Source organism: Gymnogyps californianus, chromosome 22 (genome assembly GCF_018139145.2).
Source record: "Gymnogyps californianus isolate 813 chromosome 22, ASM1813914v2, whole genome shotgun sequence".
Classification (NCBI taxonomy): domain Eukaryota; kingdom Metazoa; phylum Chordata; class Aves; order Accipitriformes; family Cathartidae; genus Gymnogyps; species Gymnogyps californianus.
The window spans coordinates 5171899-5195247 of record NC_059492.1 but is presented as its reverse complement, the minus strand read 5'-3'; the positions used below and the strand labels follow the sequence as shown (position 1 = coordinate 5195247).

Below are 23349 nucleotides of genomic sequence, written 5' to 3'. Positions count from 1 at the left end.
AATTTTACAGCCTGGAGAAAGACAGGCGAGTGCTGGCAGCTGAGCGGGGCTGGAGGACGGTGATGAATCTTTCTAGCAGATAGATGCAGTGTTCGAAGCTGGATCTCCAAAACCTTTCCTCAGTTTTGGCAGCGGGAAGATGAAGTCACCGTATCTTAGACATAACGATGCTGTCTTGCCTCAGGCCCTGGGCGCTGAGCTGCAGGAGCTGAGCTTCCCAGTGAATCAGGAGTTGGATGCCGTGAAGTGGATTGTGGCCAACCCCCCTGAAGAAGTCCCTGAGCAATTACTGAAGGCTTTGGAGAAGGATGCCAAGAACCTCCAGAAGTCTCTGAGCTCTGCGAGTGATGTCCTGGGGTCCCGGCTACAAAACCTTCGCGGGGCGGCAGAAACCGAAAAGGTAGAGCTGGCAACTGTCCCCGCTGCCTGCTGCCCCGCAAGCATCCCAACGCTCCTTTCCCAGAGCACTTTGCTCCTTCTTTAAATGATGCATTGCTGTTTTGAAGGCTAAAATCCTGGCACATCACGAGACTCTCCAGGGCAAACTCCAGGAGCTGCTGAGCTGGGTCTCTGGCACCGCAGAGTTGCTGGACGGCAGCGATTACCACCACACGACTGATGCGAACAGCTTGAGTCGCTGCCTCCAGCACTACAAGGTAACCATGGCAATGCCCCTAATCCTTCTGGCTGATGAAGTTGCTGTCCTCTGTGTGGAGGAGAAGCTTTTAATCCTGCTTCCCTCCTGGAGCCGTGGTGGGTTTGCCCTTTATCCTTTGTTGCAGGAGGAGCAACGATATTGTACTTGCTCCAAAGTCATTTGTTTCCACAATACCAAACCATCTGCTTTGGCCATTTGGGGACCATGCTCAAATGCAGGTGTGTGGTGGGGGCTGAGCGACTGGGAGGGATTCCCGTCAAGCTCTGCGATGTTGAGGAGAGAGCTGCTCCCTCCGTGGGGGCTCTGAGAGCCCCTTCCATCACACCTGCCCCGGTCTCCATCGACTGTACGAGGAGCCCAGGCTCCCCTCCGCATTTATTCATCTTTTAGCGATAGCTCTCGAGATTTGGTCAGTTGAGCATCTCCTGTTTGCTGGCAGCATGTTGGTGTTGAAGTCAGGGGTTCGAAGGCTTTGAGAGATGATGGTGGCACACGGAGTCACCGTGGACTGGATGGGGCTGCTGGCAGCTCCGGGTCTGGGTGGTCTTCAGACCCAAGGGCAGCCCTACACGCACGGTCCAAGCAGCCTCTTGGCGAGGTGCTGGAGGCCTAGTGCAGAGGAGCGTTGGAAAATTGCTGCGGTGAGATGCTGTCACCTCAATGCCGACCGTGTTTTTGGGAGCATTTGGGGTTTCTGGAATGTATTGTTCTGGTGACAAAGCACTTTTTTTGAGTGCACACTGCTGCCTGTCCGTGTGTCCCATCTGAAGCCGGCAGTGCAGGAGAGCACTGGCTGCGGAGTCGTTTTGCCTGACAGGTCTTTTCTCTCCCGTTCAGGAGCTGAAGGAGCCCCTCGCTGACACCAAGTCTCAGCTCGACGCCACTGCCTTCGACATCCAGTTCCTTATCTCAGAGCACGCCCAGGACTTAACCCCTCAGCAGAGCAGGCAGCTGCTGAGGCTGCTCAATGAGCTGCAGAAGGCTTTCCGGGACCTGTCGGAGCGCGTGACGGCTCGGGTGGAGGTCCTGCAGGTCTGTCTCCAGCAAGTGGAGCAGACGGATCAGGTGAAGGTTGTGAGACATCTGCTTCCTGGCTGCAGTTTGCTCGCTGAAGCGCTTCCCGGCCACAAGAACATGCGCTGAGACACCTCGTATTTGGGATTTCATGTGCATGCCACTCACAGTTTACGACTTCTCATTGCACATCATGAGCTTCCTCTAAAGTCTTTCTTCTTCCTACCACGTAACTCGCAGGCGGAAAGTCGCTTTCCTCCCAAAAGATGGAGCCCTGCCGAGGTCTGGGTAGCGCAGGCGGGCAGTCCTCTGCTAGACATCAAGTTGCTTTGGGCTGGGTGGAATAAACCCTGGTCTCTGTAACCTCACCAGAAAATCCCTGTGCAGAGGGGCCACCACAGACACCTGGCAGTTTTAATGTCTTATTTCCACTGCACAAAGTCAGGTATTACTGTCCCAGCGAAACAGCTGATGATGTATCAAGGCAGCTGGCAGCTACAAAAGCAAGTCCTCCGGTCTCTGCTGCATTGCTGCAGCACCCATCACTGCATGGATCCTCTTATTCAAGACAGGATTAATGTGGTTTTTATTAACAATTGCTCTCTGTAACTCTTGCCTGTCCTCTCTGGAGTGTGTGTGTATATTAACCAGTTTGCTTTGCTTTTTCAGATTGAGTGTGCGCCCATCCTAACCCAGGAAGAACTCGCTTTGCAGCTGAAGAGCTCTTAAGAAGGCTCTTTCAATTTGCTTCTGTTGTTTATCTTATGACTGGGAGAAACAAGCACAGTGTTTTGCACAAGTTTGTACACCACCTTGCTGAAATGCCCAGTGAAACTCCAAAACCTTTGTCTCCCCTGGGAAAGGGGAACAGAAATGTTGCAGGGACTCTCAGGTCACATCATGCTCAATTGCTCAAACAGGCGCTTCTGTATTGTGCTCTGGCAGCAAAACGGAGGAGCTGGATCAGCTACAGAAACGCTTTCTCTCTCCTGGGCTCCCTCTCCAACCCCAGGATCAAAAAACCAGCCTGCTTAGGTTGTTTGGGGCTCCACAGTGGTGCTGCCTGACCTCAGGTTGTTGTTACTTCTCATTAGATGAGTTTCTGCTGCAGTTTTAATGTTTGTAAGGTTGAATGGAAAAGGCACAGAAACTTCTGCTTGAGCTCTCCCGAGAGAGGAGTGCGTGACCTGGAGTGTAGCTCCACGTGGAGCTGAACGGGCTTCTCAAAGAGCAGATTGAGAGAAACCTGCTCGAATGGTGGCAAACGTGCGGTGAGCGGCTCCTGCTCGGCAGGGACTCGGCACCTCAGCCCCATTCCCGCAGCGTGTGAGCCTGAGAGGGAGAGGGAGCACGTGGAGAGCTGCAAAAGCCGTTTTCTGTGCTGCATCCTCATCTTCAGGAGATGCTCCAGCTGTAACCTCTCGCCTTGCCTTTCAGCGATGTGCGTGACTGGAGGTGCAGCACCGGTACTAACTGTCTCCTCTCCTCTTCCCTCTGCCCGCAGACGCTGCAGGAGCAGCAGGCAGCCCGGGCGCAGAGCCTGGCCGAGCTGAGCCGCTGGCTGTGCCAGGCAGAGGACACGCTGGCAAAGCAGCAGAGAGCAGCCAGCGAAGGGGACCTGTCCGCCTTGCAGCAGAGGCAAAGCGATGTTAAGGTCAGTGCTTTAAAAAACACGGGTCAGAAGGCAGAGAGGCTCGGCGCTGCCTCGGGAGCGCACGGAGCCTTACAGCGTCGTCTGCCTAGGAGCTGCAGAAGAACGTGCACACCCGAGCCGCCTCCTTCGCCAGTGTCCTGAAAAGCACAGAGGAGTTTTTGGAGGAGAACAAGGCAAAGATGGAGCCCGGGGAGCTGGCAGCACTGCAAGAGAAGCTCCAGCGTGCCAAGGAGCAGTACCAGTCCCTGCAGGAGAGGATGGAGGTGGCCCAGAAAGAGCTGGAGAGCGCTGTGACTGCTGCAGTGCAGCAGCAGACTGAAAAGGTAACGTGCAAAGAGCTATAGCCCCCGGGCTCTGCTTGAGGTGGACAGTGAGGTCCAGTCGGTGCAGATTCATTTGGGGTCCTGGTATTTGTCTGGGTGATGTGGTATAGAGAAATTTACTGTTCCTCTCTGTCCCCTGGGCGAGGTGGGGCACTGACTCTGTGCCCCCTCGGGAAATGCCGTGAGAGCTGCAGCCACAGATGAGCTGGTTGTGGAGAAAATGGAGGAGTAAAAAGCACCTTGCTCTGCCTTTGGGCTGACCTTTAACGGGAACGTGAGCATCGGGCACCTCCGCGCGCTGGCGGTGAAAGCGATGCTCACACCTGCGTGCGTAGAGTCGCAGCCCTTCAGGATGGGGACCCTGGGTTGTATCAGGGTGAGAAATGCAACGTAGCAGAGAGGCTGAGTTTATTCACAGCTTCTTTGCACTTTCCCCCCTTCCAGAGAGCCACAAAGTGGTTTGGAGGTCTGTGAGTGTCTCAGGCATTTGCTGTGGCTGTTTGGGGTTTTTCTTCTGTTGATTTTTTGTCTCCCTCCTCCACGCAGCCGTTTGCTGAACATGCATAAAACGGGTCGCTCTTATCTGGAGCCTTTGTGCTTTCAGGTGAAAGCTGCCAAAGAGCTGGAGGAGAACAGCAAAAAGATCGATTCCCTTTTGAACTGGGTGGCATCGCTGGAGCAGAAGGGAGGGCTCCTGGAGTACAGACCGCACCCCATCGAGCAAACGCCAGGGGCACGAGCGGGGACAGGCGCTCAGGACGTCCCCGACGGCCGCGTCATGGGAGCAGACAGCGCTGCCGAGAGCCTGGATGAGCAATACGAGAGGCTGAAGGTCAGGACTGACACCTGGTCCCTCTCAAAGCTTTCTGCCCGACACACTGACCCTGTCTCTGGCTGCTGACGCAGCTGGGAGCGGGGTGTTAGATGGGTCTGGCCTCCGAAACACGTGTTCAGGGTGATTTTCCATATGGGAGACTTGGGGAAATCCCTGCCTGGCTTCCTGGAGGACATGCACTCTGTGTTGGTGGGTGGGTGCCACGGCACGGTGCAGTCAGGGTAACGAGACAAGGTGCCCATCATGGTCAGAGAAGGGGTTACTCTCCTGTGGGCAGAGCGCCTGCCTGTATCCCAGCCTTGGGGTGTTCCCCCACCCTGCTAGTGCTGTAGGAGGGTGCGGAGGCTCAGTCACGCGTGTGGCCTCGCTGCATCTGCCGGGTGCTGGCGGGCAGAGACCCTTGGTCGCAAGCATCACCTTTGCTCGCCGGTATCTTTCAGGCGCAGCACCAGGAGCTGCTGTCCCAGCAGCAGGACGTCATCCTGGCCACGCAGTCGGCGCAGGCTTTCCTGGACAAGCATGGCCACAGCCTGGCTGGGGAGGAGCGGGACCGGCTCCAGGGCCGGCTGGCAGAGCTGAAGGACCAGTACGCGGCTTCCCTCTCGCAGTCGGAAACGCGGCTGAAGCAAGTGCAAGTCCTGCGGGACGAGCTGCAGAAGTTCTTGCGGGATCACGGGGAGTTCGAGGCTTGGCTGAAGCAAGCAGAACAGGATCTGGAGGGGATGTACAAGGGGGGCAGTGACCCCACGGCCCTCCGGCAGCTGCTCCTGCGGCAGGGGAGCTTCTCAGAAGACGTGATCTCCCACAAAGGCGACCTGCGGTTTGTTACCATGTCGGGGCAGAAGGTGCTGGATGTGGAGGGAGCTGCTAGGGAGGCAGGGTCCCAGCCGCTGATGTCCGGGAGCGTGGTCAGGAGCAAGCTGGAGGATGCAACACAGCGATACACCACGCTGCACTCCAAGGTACGGGAAGGGCTTTGCAAGGCTGGGAGTTGAACCCTGGGTGCTGTTTTCCTCCTGTGCATGTAGAACGAGCAGGGATGGCAGAGGGACGTTTCTCTTGAGTGTCTGGCTGGACTTCTAGCACATATGTAGATTGTAGGACAAGGATTGTCTTCTTCAGGGCTTGAGCAGGATTAACACCTTCTGTCGAGGTGTTGGTCTGCATGTTGCCTCCTGTAATTCCTTTAACACATATGGCAAGTTTTTTTTTTAAATTGTTTTTTCTTTCTTGATCATTTCTGTGCATTTTCCACCGGCGCCCAGGTTGCTCTGTGCTTGCGTGCATCCTCCTGTTATGTCTTGTTGCTCTTTTGCAGTGCACCAAGCTTGGCTCCCACTTGAACACCTTGCTGGATCACTACCAGCAGTTCCAGGAGGTGGCGGAGTCTCTCAGGACGTGGCTGCAGGAGAGCGAAGCTGCCGTTGGGAAACTGCTCTTGGAGACGGTTTCTTCAGATCCAGCCGTTCTGCAAAAGCAGCTCGCCAGCGCTAAGGTACGGGGTCCTTGGTTGATCTCCGGGGGGAGTGTTGGAGCCTGTATGGGAATTCGGCTGCTGCTCTGAGCAGTCAGCAGCAGGAAAGAGACTCAACCCGTTCGCTTTTTTCGCTGGTTAAGCACAAAGATGTACCTGCAGGCTCAGCAGGTCCCGGCGCTGCAGATCAGGTGGAGCCAGCCTCTTTGAGAGGTGCTCAGAGCAAGGACCAGGGGCTGCAGTCACGGACTGCCACAGGGGACATCCCAGCGGGAGATGGGGGGGACATTCCTCCCCCATGAGGGTGGCTGGGTGCTGGGACAGCCCAGACCCTCTGATCCAGCTCTGCCTGCAGCATGGGGTTGGACCTTCCAACCTACATTGTTATTTTTCTTAATGATTTTGTGATTAAGTGAACAGGATCCCTTGGCAGGGTTTAAATGGAGCCCTGAGCTCCCGGCGGGTACAGGTCTCTTGCGTGTGACCCACCGCTGATTTTGCCTTGTCTCATGACAAAGCAGCAGCTGCAGGGAGACCTCGCTGAGCATCAGGTGCCGGTGGAGAAGCTCCAGAAAGCAGCTCGGTCCCTGCTGGAGGTACAAGGAGAGCCGGCCCCGGACCACGGGCACGTTCAGGAAACAACAGGTACAGAACAAAGCAGCTACCTGCGTTAGCGGGGATGGTTGGGGAGAGCGTGAAAACAAAGCAGGGAGGGAGGAAAGATGAAGTCTCCCACTTTTGGGGGAAGGTGGGGCAAAGGCGCACAGCAACGCGTCTTCAGGGCTTGTGTTTGCACGTGGCTGTGATCCAGGCTGGCCATTTGTGTTGGGTCCTCTGTCTCGCTGCTGAGTTTGGGGACAGGGATTCGTCGTCAATGAGACTTTGGCAGGAGCCAAAGGTGATCCTTGCTGCTCTCTGAGCACCAGGCAAGAAGCTCTTTCTTTGCCGCTGATTCTCCTTTGTGCTGAACTTTGCAGACGCCATCGTGAGCCGCTTCCAGAGCCTCTCCCAACAGATGGCTGAGCGCTCGGACCTGCTGCAGAAATCCATCGCCCAGTCCCAGAGCGTCCAGGAGAGCCTGGAGAGCCTCCTCCAGTCGGTGGCTGAGATCGAGAAGAACCTGGAGAGGGAGCAGCCAGCCACGCTCTCCTCCGCCTCCATCCAGGACTCGCTTGCCACAAGCACAGTAAGGCTGGTCCCTGAGCTCCCTCGCCTCAAACATGCCTCTCTGCAGGACCTGAACCATGCAGGCAGTTGCTGGGGGTTAGCTACAGTATTCTGAAAGCACAAAAAAACCCCTAAAAAGGGATATGAGCAGAACCTTTACTTAATTTCTTTAAGCCAGGACACAGACCTGTTGAAGGTCTCCTTTCTTCTTTGATAACAAGTAGGGCTTGGATATCAGGCACCGGGGAAAGGCAGATTAGGTTGGGGAGGTCAGAAAGGAAAGGAAAACTGGGATAGAAAACTATTCTTGCCCGACCTTGGTTGTCTCAAAGTGTGCGCTGCTGTTCCCAAAGGCAGCCCAGCCTCTTCATGCCAGTTCAGTTTTGCTCAAGAGCCTTCCTAAAATGGCATCCCTTTCTGTGTGTGCTTACCACAGAAGCTGAAGCAGGACATCGCCAGGCAGAAGAGCTGCCTGGAAGCCACCCGCGAGATGGTGACGCAGTTCATGGAGGCGGCAGACAGCCCCACGGCCTCTGCCCTGCAGGGCAAGCTGGCAGAGGTGACGGAGCATTTCGGCAGGCTGTGCCAGCACCAGCGGGAGAGGGAGGACGCGCTGAAGGGCCTCCTCCCGAAGGTCGAGCAGTATGAGCAGCTCTTGGAGAAGTTGCAGCAGTTCACGGAGAGCAGAGCGCGGATGTTGGCATCCGGGAATCAGCCGGACCGGGACATCGCTCACTTCTCCCAGCACATCCAGGTGAGATGCAGGAGGAGAAGACTCCACCTGCCTCCGGTTTCTGGGCTAGGGCCATTTTGCAGTGATTTCTTCCTGGGCAAACAGCCCCTGGTTTGCTCCCAGGCTGGCAGGATCCGTAGGACCTGTGCTGGCTCTTTGCCTGGGGAAGGGAGTGCGGCCGGAGTGGTTGAGGCTGTTTCCGGCAGTGAGAGAGGGGAATGGCATTTCCCTGGAGCCAGGCTGGTTTTTGGAAGGGATCTCTAGCCAGGCTCTTAGGGGCCAGACCAAATATAGCAAGGTTTTACCAATTAAAGACTTCACAAGGTTAATACAGCAAAATGCCCGAGTGCTGGCAGTAAGCACAGCTCGGGATGTGACGAAGCCCTCGGAGATGCCGTGGATCCTGGTGGCCAGTCATGCCTGCGCTGCACGGGATTCTTCCCTCCAGCTTCCTACAAGTGCTCTGCTACAGGGCGGGGGGCTGGTTTGGCCACAGCCTCAGAAATGCTCTAAGCTGGCGTAAAACCAGACACTTGTGCTGTGAGGGGGTTGACACGGCTTGGTCTAGAGCCCCCCATCCCATTCACTGCGTGGCCTTACACCAGCACTGGGGAAGGTGGGACTTGCTCCTGCAGCTGCTTGAAGCATTTGCTGAGCCAGAGCCGGAGGAGCAGGTGGGACTGAGCCGTGCCCTCCCATTCGGCGCTGGTGCAATTCATGGCACTGCCCGCAGAGGGTCTCTCCGGCTCACCAGGACGCGGGGCTGTCCGGTTCATCCCCTCCGCCCGAGTCCGCTGGCAGGGGCACGGTCGGCATCGCCCTTTTGCTCTTGGCAGGAACTGAATTCGGAGATGAGGCAGCACCAGGAGGACCTGGCCACCCTGGAGCGCCTGGCTGCGGAGCTGGGCTCCTGCGGCTTCGCCCCCGGCACCTCCCAACAGCAGGAGAAGCTGCAGAGCCTGAAGAAAGACTTCCTGCAGCTGCAGAGGGTGGCAAAAGAGAGGTGAGTCCCAGGGATCTGGCCACTCCCTGGGGAGGTGAGTTTGGGGCTGGCTTCGTGGTCAGAGCAAGACCCTGTGGAGATCTCCTTTCCACGGGGGGGCACGAGTGAACTCTTCCTGCCTCCCTCCTCCCACACCAGGAGACGTAAGGCAGCTCACTCCAGCTGACGCTTTAAAAAAAGCCTCGGCTGGGGGCGTTGTGAAAAATTCCTGGTGCTGCAGGAGCCGACGTTCGTGCGTTTCCCGGCGTGTGGGCTGCCACAGCTCCATCCCGGAGCATCTTGCCGGAGGGGAGTGGGGTGCTGGCAGAGGATGGGGAGCCTGCCCCAGGCGTGCTCTTCGGGAGGTGACAGAGCAGCCTGTCCCCAGAGTCCCCCTAAAGTGGGGATAAAGGGGAGCTTCAGCAGCAGCTTGAACTCGAATCGGCCATGGCAGCTTGAGCAGGGTGAGAGCGACAGCTCCCCTGTGTCCCCGGGGGATCACACCTCCCAGGCTGTATCTCCAAACTCCCTGGTGAATACAGGGAAGGTGATGGGGAAAGGCAGATGAATCTCATAATAATCCCCAGTAATTCAGCACTGCGCAGAGAGCTGCCTCCGGCCAGCCCCGTGCAGGCTGCTGGCAGCTGCGGTCGGCGAGGGCGAGCCGGAGGGGCCCGTGACTCCCGTCCGGGGGCTGCCTTGTTCCTCTGGGATGGGCTGAATAGATGAGAGCTGTGGCCAGGGAGGAGGGGCGGCGCAGCCAGGCCTCCCCCGGGCTGCAGCTGGCTGGGGTGAGACAGCATGAATGAGCCCTGTCTTCCCGAAAGCTTCGCTTCCCCCAGGACAAAGAGCCCGGTGCAGAGCCAGCGCAGGTTGGCGGTGGTGGTCCCGTGGCTTGTCGGCTACTGTGGTGGAGCTGGAGCGGCCCCGAAAGTGCCACCGGCCGCGGTTTGGGGGGGGCCAGCAGCAGTGAGGGGCAGGCTGCGGCGTGCACCCCGCTTTGGCTGGCACTGCCTGCGCTGTTCCTAAGCAACATCTAATAATAATAATAAAAAGAAGGGCTCCTAGAGACACAACTGTGCTACATTCAAGCGGGGGTAATTGCAAGGCAAAGCACGAGCTCTGACTCTCCAAAACCTTTTCACTCTCAGAGAAAAGGATGCATCGTCCTGCCAGGAGCAACTGGACGAATTTCGGAAGCTGGTCGGGGCCGTGAGGAAGTGGCTGAGGGAGAGCGAAGGCAAAATGCCGCCCGCTGAGACCTCCCTGGGCACCCAGGAGCTGCACCAGCGCAGGCAGCAGATCCAGGTGGGCAGAGGGAACCGGAACCGGACTGGGAAAGTTGGCAGCTGGTGTAGAAATGCTGGAATGTGGAATAAATCCCAGGAAACAGAGTCCTGGGAGGTGGTTTATGGTCTCAGGAATCCTGGGCTCCTCTCTACTTGCTGCTGGGCTGCAGCCCCTGCTGTGCGTGCATCCAGTGGTCCCTTGCTTGCGGAGAAGGGAGCAGTGCGAAGGTTCTCTTGGGCACTGCCTGGTTTCCCTTCCCTCCCCCTGCCTGCTCTGGGTGGGATTTGGGAGTGGGAGACCTGAGCACGCTCGTTTTCGCTGAGTGTTTCCCCTTGCTAGACATGGAAGGTGGCCTCCTGTCATCCAAGCCCCCGCTCTTCTCCGGCACCGTGATGCTTTAAATCAGGATATGCCAAGGGTTCGACTCAGAGGCAGAGCAGCGTCTGCTGAGTCACCCGCAGCCCTCGCACCCCACGGCAAGCAGCCGGGCTCCGGCACGTCGCCAGGCTCTGCCGAAAGCTGCGGGGACTGGACTCACACGAGGCTGGATTGTACAGAGAGGAGGAGGGAGGTCCCCGAAACAGTAGGAGGGAGAATAAGACAGACCTTTCCTTCGACAGACCCGCTACTTAGGGAAGAGCTTTTCACTCTTTGATTCCCCCCAACAAAAATAAATGTAAAGACACCCACATTCCCGGTGCAGTCTGCTTGCCATGCACCGGTGCGTCCTTTGTCGGTTCCCTGGGTGCCGTGTCCCAGTGCCACCGAGTCACTGCAGAGGTGACAGGCCAGGAGGGGAGGGCTGCAGCTGGGCAAGCGTGGCCTCTAATCCCGGCCTTTGCTTTTGACCAGGATCTCCTAGAGGAGTGGAAGGGGAAGGGGGCCCAGGTGGAGGAGATCGGCCGCAGAGGGACCCTCCTGGAGAACCTGATCGTGGAGATTACGGCCCCCGACACCCCATCCAAGGCAGGTGAGTTGCAGCCCGCTTTCCCGAGGATGGCTCCTTCCTCGGCACTCTGTTTGCTCTCACCACTGCATCTTCTCTGAGCCTTCCTCAAGCAAAAAATGGGGTTATTTACCCCTTTTAACAAACTTCACAGGGCCTGCGGTGGTCCAAGTATCGTGAGGCTCAGCCCCGTGGCCGAGTTGCTGGTGCTCGTTGCGTTAATGCATCAGCCGAGCGCTCGGAGCCCACCAACTTGGCTTAATTTGCTGTAGCATAACGAGCACTGAATTACCCTGGGTACGTGGGGACACGTACCACTGCTCGGATGGAGCATGGGAGCTTCAGGCTGCCGCAGCGCGGGGGTCCGGGCTCTCGGCCCCGCAGGGAGCTCGTGGAGGCGGCTCCTGCTTTCTCATGGTGATGCGCTTCAGCCTCCTGAGGGCTGGAGTGTTTTAATCAAACACCAGTATTTGGGTTTCATATCTGGATGAAATTTAAGACTGCGACATTCAGACGTGATTTACTAGTCTCCTTTTTGGCTTCAAGTCTGTGAAGCAATGAGATTATGTCTGGTTCATTTGGAAACCAACTAAAAGATGTCTTCCAGCTTGTGAGAACAAGTCCCTGGACTCTCATCATTGATGGGCATTTGTGGGAATTCACAATCTAGATAGGTTCGTTAGGGTTAACTTGATGAGCAGTTCAGTGGAAAACCTCCAAGAGAAGTAGGGAGAGGCTTGTTGGGGGTGACCCACATGGTCACCCACATGGGGTGACCAAAGCTGCAGCCCCTTACATCCATGAAAGCTTTAAAATGTGTGGTTAGAAAGCCAGAGACTTACCCAATAAAGTTTCTGATGAATCCCCCTTTGGTTGTGAACGTAGCTGCGATATCTGGTGGCCAAGGAGGGGACACGGGCGCATCCTGCGTGGAGCCTCTTGCCAAAGAGAGCGTGTCTGTGCACCAAGGCAGGTTTTAATAGTTTCATCCCATAAGAAAAGGAGAACATGGGGGAGTTAATTCCTTCGGGGAAGGCATTCAGCGGTCTCACTTGATATTACAATTCACAAAATCATGCTCAGGGTAGCAGCTTTCCAGGCATGAAGAGGTGGCCAGTGGTCCCCAGTATTATAGTCCACGCAGGAGCCACGTCCACCCTGGGCTCTGGGCGATGTTGGGAGAGGTGCCCAGCTCCAGGCAGCTTCAGCTCTTCTGCTTCTGGTCCAGCGAGGCAGGAGCAGCTCCAGGAAAGCGAGGGGTGCGGGTGTGTCGGGAGGAGGAGAAATAACCGGACTCCAAATCGAACTAATGCCGATCACTCGGCGCCGAGCCGGTGGGTTCATCAGCGCCAGGCGGGTGGGCGCGTGGAGACGTCTGTGCTTGGTGGCCGGTGTGGTCCGTGTCGTGGAGGGCCGTTCATCGCTTGCTGTCCGTATTCCTAACGCGTCTGTCTTGTCCCTCTGTCTGTCTCCGTCCCCTCTGCTCAGGTGCCGCGCTGCCCGCTCCGGGAGGGTCAGTAGGCAGCGTGAACGGATACCACACATGCAAAGGTGAGCTCGCTGTCACCGCTGTGCCGGCACGTGCGTGCCGAGGCCGCCTCGCCGTCTCCCTGTCCGTTTTTGTCTGTGCGTTTCCATCTGTGAGAATATAACCCACGATGTGACATCGTCGGCATCCCGTTGCGAGGGAAATGAGCCTGCCCCATAGGCTTGCAAATTCTCAGCAGTGCTGCGCGGTAGCCGGAGCCCCGGGATGGGCAGGCGGTGATGGAGGATGTAGGTCAGGCTGAAGGACGGAGAGGGGCAGCTTTGGGGAGTGACAGCACCCTGACACCCCATCAGGTGGTGTTAAGAGCTGATAAATGGGAGATGGTTTTAAGGCCTGCAATTAAATTTATTGGTTCTAAGGGATTATAACGGCATCCAACCCTTCAGTTTGAAGAGCAATTTTAATTATTGCCCGTTATCTGCTGTTAGTTCACCGGTTCAACGAGATAATAGGTGCATAAAAATGGCTTTATATTTTGGTGTCAAATTATTTAACACTGCATTAGCAGTGACATTGTGCAAGGGGGGCTCAGCTTGCATCAGTCTCACAAACACGAAGGCATTTGCTTTGTTTGCAAACTGTCAACATGCATACGCGGTGCAACTGGAAGGGCTCCTCTGGCGTGAGAGGTGAGGATAATCTGACATTGCTCTGCAGGCAGACGGACGGCAGCGTGGCCTCTTGCTCCTCATGCTTGGCCGGCTGTGGCTGCCCGGGGCTAGATTAGTACCTGATAGTCCAGGTTAAGACGGACAACGCGGGCAGCGGTCCTCATCTCAGGCTGCTTTTTGGAAACAGATCTGACCGAGATCCAGTGCGATGTGTCGGATGTGACCCAGCAGTACCAGGGCCTTGGCGCGGCACTGCGGGAACGCCAGCAGCAACTCTCGGCTATGCTGGAGAAGATGCAAGAAGTGCAGGAGGAGGCCAGCTCAATGTTGAAGTGGCTGGAGTCGAAGGAAAGAACGCTGTCGGAGCTGGACGCCTCCTCCTCACCTACCAAGACGGAGACGATGAGAGCCCAGGCTGAGCACAACAAGGTAACTTCTCTTCCAGAGCAAAAAATGGGGATCAGAGCATCTCCTCCCAAAGGATCTCGGAGATGTGCTTTATTGCAGCAGGACTAGAAGGATTAGCAACAAGGATCTGCCCTGGGTTCAGGAAGGGCTTTCCCCAGAAGGGATCGCAGGCAGGTCCGTGGAGCAGGAGCCCATGCCCTGTGGTCGACCTCTTTGCTTTTAGACCTGTTGCTTTCAGGCATTTGGCTCAGGGGAAAGGAGCTTATCTGCAGTCCGTGTTGCTGGGTCACTCCAGCTTCTCCTGGAAAGCAATTCCCAGCCTTTCCCTGCTCTTGGAGCCAAGTTAGCTCATGATATTGCTAATAAAATGAAGTGATTTCATTAAAGAGCAAAGAACAGAAATTGTCTGACTCCAGCTTGTAGCTGCTGCTTCGTTCCTACTCGGTGATTTCATTCTTTTGCCCTATATCTGAAGAAGTTCAAATGGTTATTTTCCAGGCATTTCTGGCTGAGTTGGAACAGAATTCAGGGAAGATCCAGAAGGTAAAGGAAGCACTTTCTGGCTTGCTGGAGAAATATCCAGATTCTCCAGAAGCAGCGAACTGGAAGAAGATGCAGGAAGACCTGAGTAAGTGCCTGAAGCACTTAGTGAGGCTTCTGTCTTGAAACATCACATTAGAAGGGGTTCAGGATTGCAGGGCGATTCCAAAGTCACAGCAGAGCAGAGTCGCTTCTAATTAAAATTTAGTAAATAGCGAGCTTATCTCCAAGCTGTCTGGTGTACAAGGTGTTCCTGAGATGAGCACTGTCGGGATTAATGAAACCTCTATGATGGATGTATATTTTAAAGACTTGCCTCCTTAAATTACTTCTTTTTAAAAAAAGAAAAAAGGGGGGAAAAAAAAAGCATTAGCGACATGGGTTGATTATTTTGACTAAAAGCTTCACTGCTTGATATAAAATTCTAGCCATTAGTAAGGCTATCCTAGGTAACTAAATGTTGACTAAACAAGACTGTGTATTTAAAAAGAAGCCCAGAGATTCTCTTCTTTGAAATAGCAGGAACGCATTTATGGAGTTCTCCGTCCAGGAGATCTGAGTGTGCTGTGTGAGGACTGATACACATGAGAGTATCCTCATTTATCGAGCCAGGGATGTGAGATGGCTCACCCAAGGTCAGACCAGCTCATGGCAGTAGTGACTAGAGCGCAGAAATCCTGCTTGCAAGGCTTTTTTTTTTTTTTTCTATGAGCTTCAAGACCACGTAGCCATTAGAAATGAGTAACGGCTTATTAGATGGAGAGTGAATAGAGCCACACTTAGCTTTATTGAAAAGCTGAGGAGGTTTCCCATCGGCGAAACCATGGGGAGGGTAAAAAAACACTTTCTCAATGGAGGGGTGGGCTGGCCGGGAGCGTGACGACCACCGCCAACGCAGCCGGTGCTTCAGATTGCAGATGGGAAAGAGCCAGCCAGGCGACGGCTGAGCGGCAGCAGAAGCTGGAGGAGTCGGCGAACCAGCTGGCCAGCTTCCAGGCTGCCGAAGCCCAGCTGCGCCCTTGGCTCATGGAGAAGGAGCTGATGATGAGCGTGCTGGGACCCCTCTCCATCGACCCGAACATGCTGAATGCACAGAAGCAGCAGGTTCAGGTGAGGCTGGGAGCCGTGTACGCGTCTCCACGGTGGGTTCGGGACAAGGAGGGGAGGGTGTCTCATCCAGTATGTGAGGTGGAAGGTTGCACTCGGAGTTATTTTGTCTTGCAAGCGCTCTGCCGTGCAGCGAGTGTTGGGAGACTTCATGGCTCCTCTCCCAAGTCCTCCAAACCCCGCCGAGCGCAAACTACTGTGAATAACTTGAAACGGGTGCAGTGCTTGAGCTCCCTTCCCCGCACTGGATTGACTCATCAATGAATCACTTGGCCCCTCCTGGAGAGTGAAATTGCTTTAAACAAGACCTGTGCTGATGCTCTGCAGGACTTGCTAATGCTGCCCCTCCGCCTGGCAGCCTGCCCTTTCCGTACCTCCTGCTTCCAAATCCTAACATGTCCGTAACCGGCCACATCATAAAATAAAACGCCCCAGTTAACATAATTAGATTTCCTTCTCGTCTAACTGGTTTATGTTACATTACGCAGCAGTAGGACAAATAAGAGAGCAAAGTACTGGAGTCGCAGACCCTTCCCAGCTTTTTAAGTTGCAAGGTCACAGTAAATCGTGGTCTACCCAGCCCAATTGCCGTCCCACCCCGGGGCTTGTTCCTACTGATTCCGTGGGCTGGGTGAAGCCCCTGGAGGTCTGGTTTGTTTTGACTGTGTGTACTCGGAGCTGTCAGTTTTATGCAAACATTTTTATGTTATTTCTGTTGCAGTTTATGCTGAAGGAATTTGAAGCTCGCAGACAACAGCATGAGCAGCTCAACCAGGCAGCTCAGAGCATCTTGACTGGCCCTGGAGATGTTTCTCCATCCACTAACCAAGTGCGGGAAGAACTCCAAGGGGTTAATCAGAAATGGTCCGAGCTAACGGAACGCCTCAACTCCCGCTCCAGCCAAATTGACCAAGCCATAGTGAAGAGCACCCAGTACCAGGAGCTTCTCCAGGGCCTCTCCGAGAAGGTGAAGGCGGTTGGGCAGCGCCTGAGCAGCCAGTCTGCCATCAGCACGCAGCCCGATGCTGTGAAACAGCAGCTGGAGGAAACCAGTGAGATCCGCTCGGACCTGGAGCAGCTGGAAGAGGAGATCGCAGAGGCGCAGACCCTCTGTGATGACCTCTCTGTCCTGATTGGGGAGCAGTATCTCAAAGATGAGTTACGGAAACGTCTGGAGACGGTGGCGCTTCCTCTCAAAGGGCTGGAAGACCTGGCAGGTGAGACAGAGCGGAGTTGCTTAAGAGATGTTGGCATGTCGAACTCCAGACCTGCTTTTTGCCAAAGGGCTCTCCCATCACTGGGTTTCTAAGAATAACAGGGGAAGCACCATTTAGCATTTTTTAGGGTGTTTCATGGGTGTTTTATGTGGGACTAAGCACAGGAGAGTTCACACTCCAGACATACCTGAGCCTGGAGAGTGAGCAGAGATGTTTAGTCCCACTGATGTCGCTCTTCAACAAGCCTGCCTGGCTTGCAGCAGTGTGGCATGTGCTGTGCTTGCGGGGGAAAAAAAAAAAAGGTTCCTAAATTCAGGACAGGGCATGGAGAAGACCCAGCGGCCACCCTCTAATCTTGGGATGCCTCTCCTGGTTTCTAAGAGGTTGCATTTAGAGACTGGTCAGGAGAACTGAGACTACTGCGTTATCCTTGCCTGTTACTACTTAAGAAATTTATGAATTGGTGAGCAAAAAGGCTGGTGATGCAATGGAAAATTCCTTCCTGTTAATCAAAACACAGTCGGTGCATCTGAGATGATTTTAAATAATTGCACTTTGCTTATTTGATTTCAGCTTAATTGTTGCGTTCTAATCTTATTTCCATTTCAGCCGACCGGATGAACCGACTGCAGACTGCACTTGCAAGTTCCCAGCAGTTCCAGCATATGTTTGATGAACTCAGGACCTGGCTAGATGACAAACTGTGCCAGCAAGCTCAGAGCCAACCTATTTCTGCTAAACTGGAGAGGCTACAGAGCCAAATTCAAGAGCAAGAAGAGTTCCAGAAGAGCCTCAACCAACACAGTGGCTCCTACGAGATGATTGTAGCTGAGGGAGAATCTTTGCTGCTTTCTGTCCAGCCTGGGGAGGAGAAGACCACTCTGCAAAACCAGTTGGTCAGCCTCAAAACACACTGGGAAGAGCTCAGCAAACAGGCTGCCGATAGACACTCTAAGCTCAAGGACTGTTTGCAGAAAGCTCAGAAGTACCAACGGCACACGGAGGACCTCCTCCCTTGGGTGGAGGACTGCAAGGCAAAGATGGCAGAGCTAGAGGTAACTCTGGATCCGGTGCAGCTGGAAGCAACTCTTCTGAGATCAAAGGCTATGCTGAGTGACGTGGAGAAGCGTCGCTCCTTGCTGGAGATGCTGAACAGCGCTGCCGACATCCTGATCGATGCTTCTCAAACGGATGAGGACGACATTCGGGATGAGAAGGCTGGGATCAATCAGAAGATGGATGCCATCACAGAAGAGCTGCAAGCCAAGACTGGCTCCATTGAAGAAATGTCACAGAGGCTCAAGGAGTTTCAAGAGAGCTTCAAGAACATTGAGAAGAAGCTGGAAGGGGCGAAGCACCAGCTGGAGATCTACGATGCACTAGGGCCGCAAGCCTGCAGCAACAAGAATTTGGAGAAGCTCAGGGCACAGCAGGAGGTGCTGCAGGCCCTGGAGCCACAAGTGGATTATCTGAAAAACTTCACTCAAGGTCTAGTAGAAGATGCCCCAGATGGGTCCGACTGTTCCCAGCTCTTAAGCCAAGCTGAGGTGGCTCAGCAGGACTTCAAAGCTGTGAAGCAGAAAGTAAATGACTGCTGTACGCTCATGGAAAACAAGCTTGAAGGGATCGGCCAGTTCAATAATCGGGTCAGGGAGATGTTCTCTCAACTGGCGGACCTCGATGATGAGCTAGACAGCATGGGCCCCATCGGGAGAGACTCTGACAGCCTTCAGTCCCAAGCAGAGGACATTCGCACGTTCCTGGGCAAACTCCACAGGCTGAAGTCTGACATTGAAGCTTCTGAAAGTGAATGTAAGAAGATGCTGGAGGACGAAGGGAGCCCTGATTTATTAGGACTGAAACGTGAGTTGGAGACGCTGAATAAACAGTGCAGCAAACTGACGGAGAGAGGCAAGAACCGTCAGGAGCAGGTAGAAACGACACTGTCTCGTGTCGAGGACTTTTACGGCAGGCTGAAGGAGCTGACCCACATGACAACCGCGGCGGAGGAGAACGAGGCATTGCAGTGGGTGGTGGGAACAGAGGTGGAAACCATCAACCAGCAGTTGGCAGACTTCAAGGTAAGTCTTTATGCTATAACGTTTCTTAAGTGGTATTTGGTGTTTGAAAGTCTGTCTAGTGTTGTGGTCTTTTGTGTAGGACCTCTGGTCTTCAAGCCGTCGCGGCTTCGTTGTTTGTTGCTGTAATGTCAGCATTTTTGGTGTAGTAAAATCTCCTTGCTCTGGAGAACGTAAGATCAACTGCTGGACTTGATAGTCTGCGGTGAAAAGGTGCAGAAAGATTTTGTGATTGGGAGGAAAAAAACTTTTCCCTGTTCTCCTTGTGATGTGTAATGTTGGCGTGTCAGTACCTCATGGGCTTGTGGAGGTGGTTGGCATTGGTGGTGTTGAGTCCATCTGAACTGTAAGTTGGCATCATCTGAGAGTCTAGTCCAGATCAGATTATCCTGCAGGTCTTTCTACCTGGCCCACCATTCCTGCTTGTTGTTCACTTCATCTGGGCCGCATATTACGTCCATTTTGGGGTCCTTGAGTACAAATAAAGGCACAGATAAACTGTGGGACAAAGGATACACCCAGGGAACAAAACCAAGGCAAAGTTTTGCTGTGGGCTGTTCATGTTTCCAGCAAAGAGCTGACGGAGACCATCAAGGCTTGCATGAAATGCTGAGAGAGGGAAGACTTGGAGTGTGTTTGATTTTTTTTTTTTTTTTTTTTTTTTTTTTTAAATACAGTATTATGGTGTTGGGTCATGCTGTTACACTACATTAATTATATTAATACTGCTTAGAAATTCTCTTGCTGTGCAACTTCTATTACTGATGTGTTCGGTAGCTGATGATTGGGCTGATTTACATCTGGCTGCTCGTTTCCTGGTGTTACTGGGGGGTGGGAGGGGGAGGCATTTTTCCAGCCATTTACTTTTCATCTCATGGCTAATTGATCCCGTTCCACCACTTAATAGCTCTGTGAAACCTTCGCCAGGACAAGGTATTTCTGTTTTGGGGGTTGCCTGTCCAATAAAAGAGCTTGGAAGTGTTACTTACGGGGCAAACTCAAACTCTTCTGATCGTGTTGCTGTTAACTCTTGTGCTGGGCAGTGTTTTGCATTGAGCTTATATTGATGGGAAGGATTTAACTTCATCATTAAACACCACACAGTCGCTTGGAACAAATATATCCAAAAAGGAGTTTCTAGTCCTTAAAACCAGTGAAACTTTCCTGCAGAGCAAGGGATTATTCCCGGCTGGCGAGTGGGGCTGGCAGGCGCCGCTTCACCCATCGTAGTGCTTGCAAATGGTCTGTATCTCAGTGACCTTGAGGGTGACCCTTTAAGACAACGGTGGCCTGGGCTGCATGAGCCAAGGGTGCTTTGGCGGGGTGACGTGTCCTTACCAGGAGTCGTTCGTTGGTCACCGAGGCCACGCGGTGCAGTTGGGGCCTTTGTTCGTGGAAAAATGAAAGTTGCAGCAGTGATGGCAGGGTTTTGCCATGTAATGGCTGAGAATAAAATGGGGGAGAAGCAAGAAGGGTGGATGGAGCAATCGCGGTTACGCAGCAGCATTCCTCCCATGCACGGTTCATCCAGAGAGCAAGCGTTTTTGCACGAATCGTAAATGTTGCGGAGCAGATCTTTGCAAAGCCTCACCTTACAGTTCTCTCCAAGGGGAAATGCAATCCCAGAGACTGATCTGCACGTGGAAGGGCATCGCAGCATACAGGGCAGGGACCGTCTGTGCTCCATACGTGCAAGAGGGAGAGCAGTGGAGGAGTCTGGCTTGGGCTCTGGAGGAAGCAAGGAGCATGGGAGGCTTTTCTTGGTTGCACCAGGCTTTTATTTCTCAGCGCCTAAGACAATATCACAACTGTCTCCCTTCTTGGATTGCACACAAGATGCGTGCACAGTGTGTCCAGGGGAACCAGAGGCAGCTCCTCAGCCCGGCAGTACTCCCCGGGGCGGCGTGGGGACGATGCAGCTGAGCGTGGGGAGGAGGATGGGGTGGCCGGGGCTCTCCAGGAGCGGTCGCGGTCTGTCTGTCCAGAAGGCTCAAATGCAGGCAGATATTATGTCTTAAGGCATTAATTTTAATGAACATCTGTGTAAATGAGATGCAAATTAGGCACGGCCCCAGGGCTCCAGGCAAGTTGCCAATGCAGCCCTGACAAAGGTGGGCACTTCTGGACTTATTGTGTCCAGATTTTAATAAAGAAGATATATTGGAGGCTCTGATGGAGGCCGTGAACAGATGACTTTCAAAGCACCTCATACTTGAAGCTTCCCATATATTTTTCTTTTCCTGCCTCCAAACACCCATCAAACTTGTCCCAAAAGGCCACAACCTACAACAAACCCTTAACTTTTGCAGAACTGCCACCCGTGCATTTCCTCTCTCCCCCCCAGCCCCTTTCCCAGGTCGCAGAGGGACTAATCCTGGCTACAGGAGGGATGAGCCCTCTCCTGCTGTAACCGCTCCTCCTGGCCGGGTTTCTCAGAGGCAAGAAGCTGGGAAGCAGCTGTCGGATCTTGCTCGGTGGGAAGCTTCGTTTGCAGGAGGTGTTTCGGTTCAGCGAGCGGGTGCGACGGTGGGGATGGCTATGCCGAGGGGCTGAGCCCACGCTGGCTCCTGTGGCCATCGGAAGCCAGGACGGCAATGCAGGGTGGACCTGGCCTTCAGAGGGTGGGGGAAAATGAGGTAGGGACTGGTTCGGAGCACCACGTCGTTCGAGGATTGTGAGAAACCCATTTGGAAGAGACTTTAAGGGGTCATCTAGTTTAGCCCCTAGTTTTATGGTGAGATCAAGTGCAGCTGAAAGGCATTTCTGTGGTTTGGAGTCTGTGCTTATATGGACATCCTGATGGATCGCTTCAGATAGAGCTATGCTACAGAAGAAATAGCATGGTTTTAGCTCATGTTAAACTGTCAGAGCAAAAGAACCTCATCTTTAACTCCTGGTCTTCAGCATGAGTTTAACCCAAGTGACTGTCTTTCCATTGCTGCCTCTCTGAGGAGACCCTTTTTTTGTATAAAAGGGTACAAAAATTTGGAAGAATCTTTGTGCTGTGTCTCCATGAGCATCACACAGCCAAGTTGGGCTCTTTGGCACAAGGGACAAGTGACAGCCACCAGCAAGAGCTCCTCGTAAGAGCTTTCAGACTGGGGCATTTCTTCCCCCTCCGCTCTCTCTGCTGTCAGCTCAGGTTTCTCAAAGCTTACGCTAATATTAAATTTTAATGACTGGAATCAAATGAGCTACAGTTGAAATGTTACTAAACATAACAGCTATGTTGATTCAGTTTAGCAAATGGCAGAATTCCCCAGGGAAGCGATTCCCCAGGTACGGACGAGAGACAGAGGGTAGGGAGATGTAAGGATTTTCTCCATCGTGTGCTCTCCAGCATTAGGAACCCCTGAGCTAGAAGACCCCGAGTTACAACCCTTCCTCCCAAAGACTGGGAAACTAATGCTGTACTTTGCCCAAAGCTTGTGCTGTTCAGCGCAAGGGGCTGATCTTCCTTTACACGCTCAAGAAGCAGAGGTGAGGTTTGCTGGTTTGGAGCGGTGGTGCCAGAAAGCCCCAGGCACGGGCTTGACCTGTCTGGTCAAAGAGCATCCGTCAGCCTGGGCCGTGGAGAGCTGATGGAATCAAATTCTTTGGTGTTTTATGGGAAGACATCTGTGCTAGGGTAGCTTGGCCTCCTGTCTAAGCGAGCTCAAGCCTGGGTTTTGTTTACTCTGTCAATCATACAGTGGATTTTGAACTTGGGTTTCCACGCCTGGCTGGTACTGAGCGTTGGCAATTCTGAGCTGGGACCCTCTTTGATTCACCGTGTTGTTTTTGGACAAACTCTTAACATTGCCATATTTCACCTACAAAGCAGAGCGTAACGCTCAGCCCTGGGTCAAAGGCACTAGCGGACGTTTTTAGGCTTGCCGCAATACAGAGCGATGCTCGGGAGCGGAAGGATGCCGTTGCCTCCCCAGTCGTATCATGCCAGAGTGGTTTTGCTTTGCTGGGGACACTTTCCTCCGCGTGACGAAGATGCGAGCAGGAACGGGGCAGCCTGCCTTCCTTCCGAGTTGTGCTCAACGGCCAGAACGCATTTCTGCAAGAAAGTCTGGAGAACTTGACCCAAAATGAAACCCAAGGAAAAGCATCAAACTTGGCATAACCAAACGGTCGCCGTCGCATTCAAATCGGTGCAGATGCAGTTGGCTGAAGGGGAAGACACGCGGTGACGCCTCTGCGCACGGCTGGACCTCCATCGACTTGCCAGCCCCCTCCCGATGCCGTGCCGGCGGCCCCCGCCGTCACCGCAGCTGCGCTTCGCCCCACGTCTGCTGGCGGCGTTGGGGCACGGCGGAGGAATGCCGGCGAGCCGGGACCTGCCGCAGCTGGCACACGCCGCGCCGCTTATCCAGGATCTCGCCTCTGAGTGTTAATTAAACCCCACCCTTGCCCCAGCCGGAGAGGAGGGGGGGGGAGCAGGAGGGGATCTGCCGCGGGGAGCAAGGGATCGCCGCATCCGACTGTCACAGGCAACGGCTTTGCCAGGGCAGGTCATGGGGAGCGGAGGGAAAAGATGGGATTTTGGGCTCCTGCTTCTCCTCCTGCAACAGATTTTTGGGGAGGTTATTTGAAACCGGAGTTGCTTAATGCAGTGAACTCGGGCACTGCTCCTTCATGCCAATAAAGGCTTTATGCTGGACGATAGAGAGGGGGAGGGAGAATCCCTAGACAGCAATAACTGAAGCCGCACTCCCGTTTTATTTTAGAGCAGGTCAGGTCGTCCGGGGCCCGCGGAGCTCTCGTGCCTCCAA

General features: G+C 54.2%; 1 protein-coding gene across 1 annotated transcript in view; it reads left to right on the top strand.

The window, feature by feature from the left end:
- The window catches only part of MACF1 (microtubule actin crosslinking factor 1), a 118235-nt gene that overhangs the window by 45503 nt on the left and 49383 nt on the right, over positions 1–23349 (top strand). Inside the window, exons 39-58 of the mRNA XM_050909736.1 lie at positions 185–400; positions 507–656; positions 1496–1729; positions 3177–3326; positions 3416–3649; positions 4254–4481; positions 4925–5446; positions 5803–5979; positions 6480–6603; positions 6936–7144; positions 7562–7879; positions 8695–8861; positions 9992–10148; positions 10983–11100; positions 12565–12627; positions 13424–13665; positions 14143–14272; positions 15095–15294; positions 16013–16508; positions 17118–18589. Of these exons, the coding sequence (XP_050765693.1) occupies positions 185–400; positions 507–656; positions 1496–1729; positions 3177–3326; positions 3416–3649; positions 4254–4481; positions 4925–5446; positions 5803–5979; positions 6480–6603; positions 6936–7144; positions 7562–7879; positions 8695–8861; positions 9992–10148; positions 10983–11100; positions 12565–12627; positions 13424–13665; positions 14143–14272; positions 15095–15294; positions 16013–16508; positions 17118–18589 (5607 nt within the window). The remainder of the gene's footprint in view (positions 1–184; positions 401–506; positions 657–1495; positions 1730–3176; positions 3327–3415; positions 3650–4253; positions 4482–4924; positions 5447–5802; positions 5980–6479; positions 6604–6935; positions 7145–7561; positions 7880–8694; positions 8862–9991; positions 10149–10982; positions 11101–12564; positions 12628–13423; positions 13666–14142; positions 14273–15094; positions 15295–16012; positions 16509–17117; positions 18590–23349) is intronic.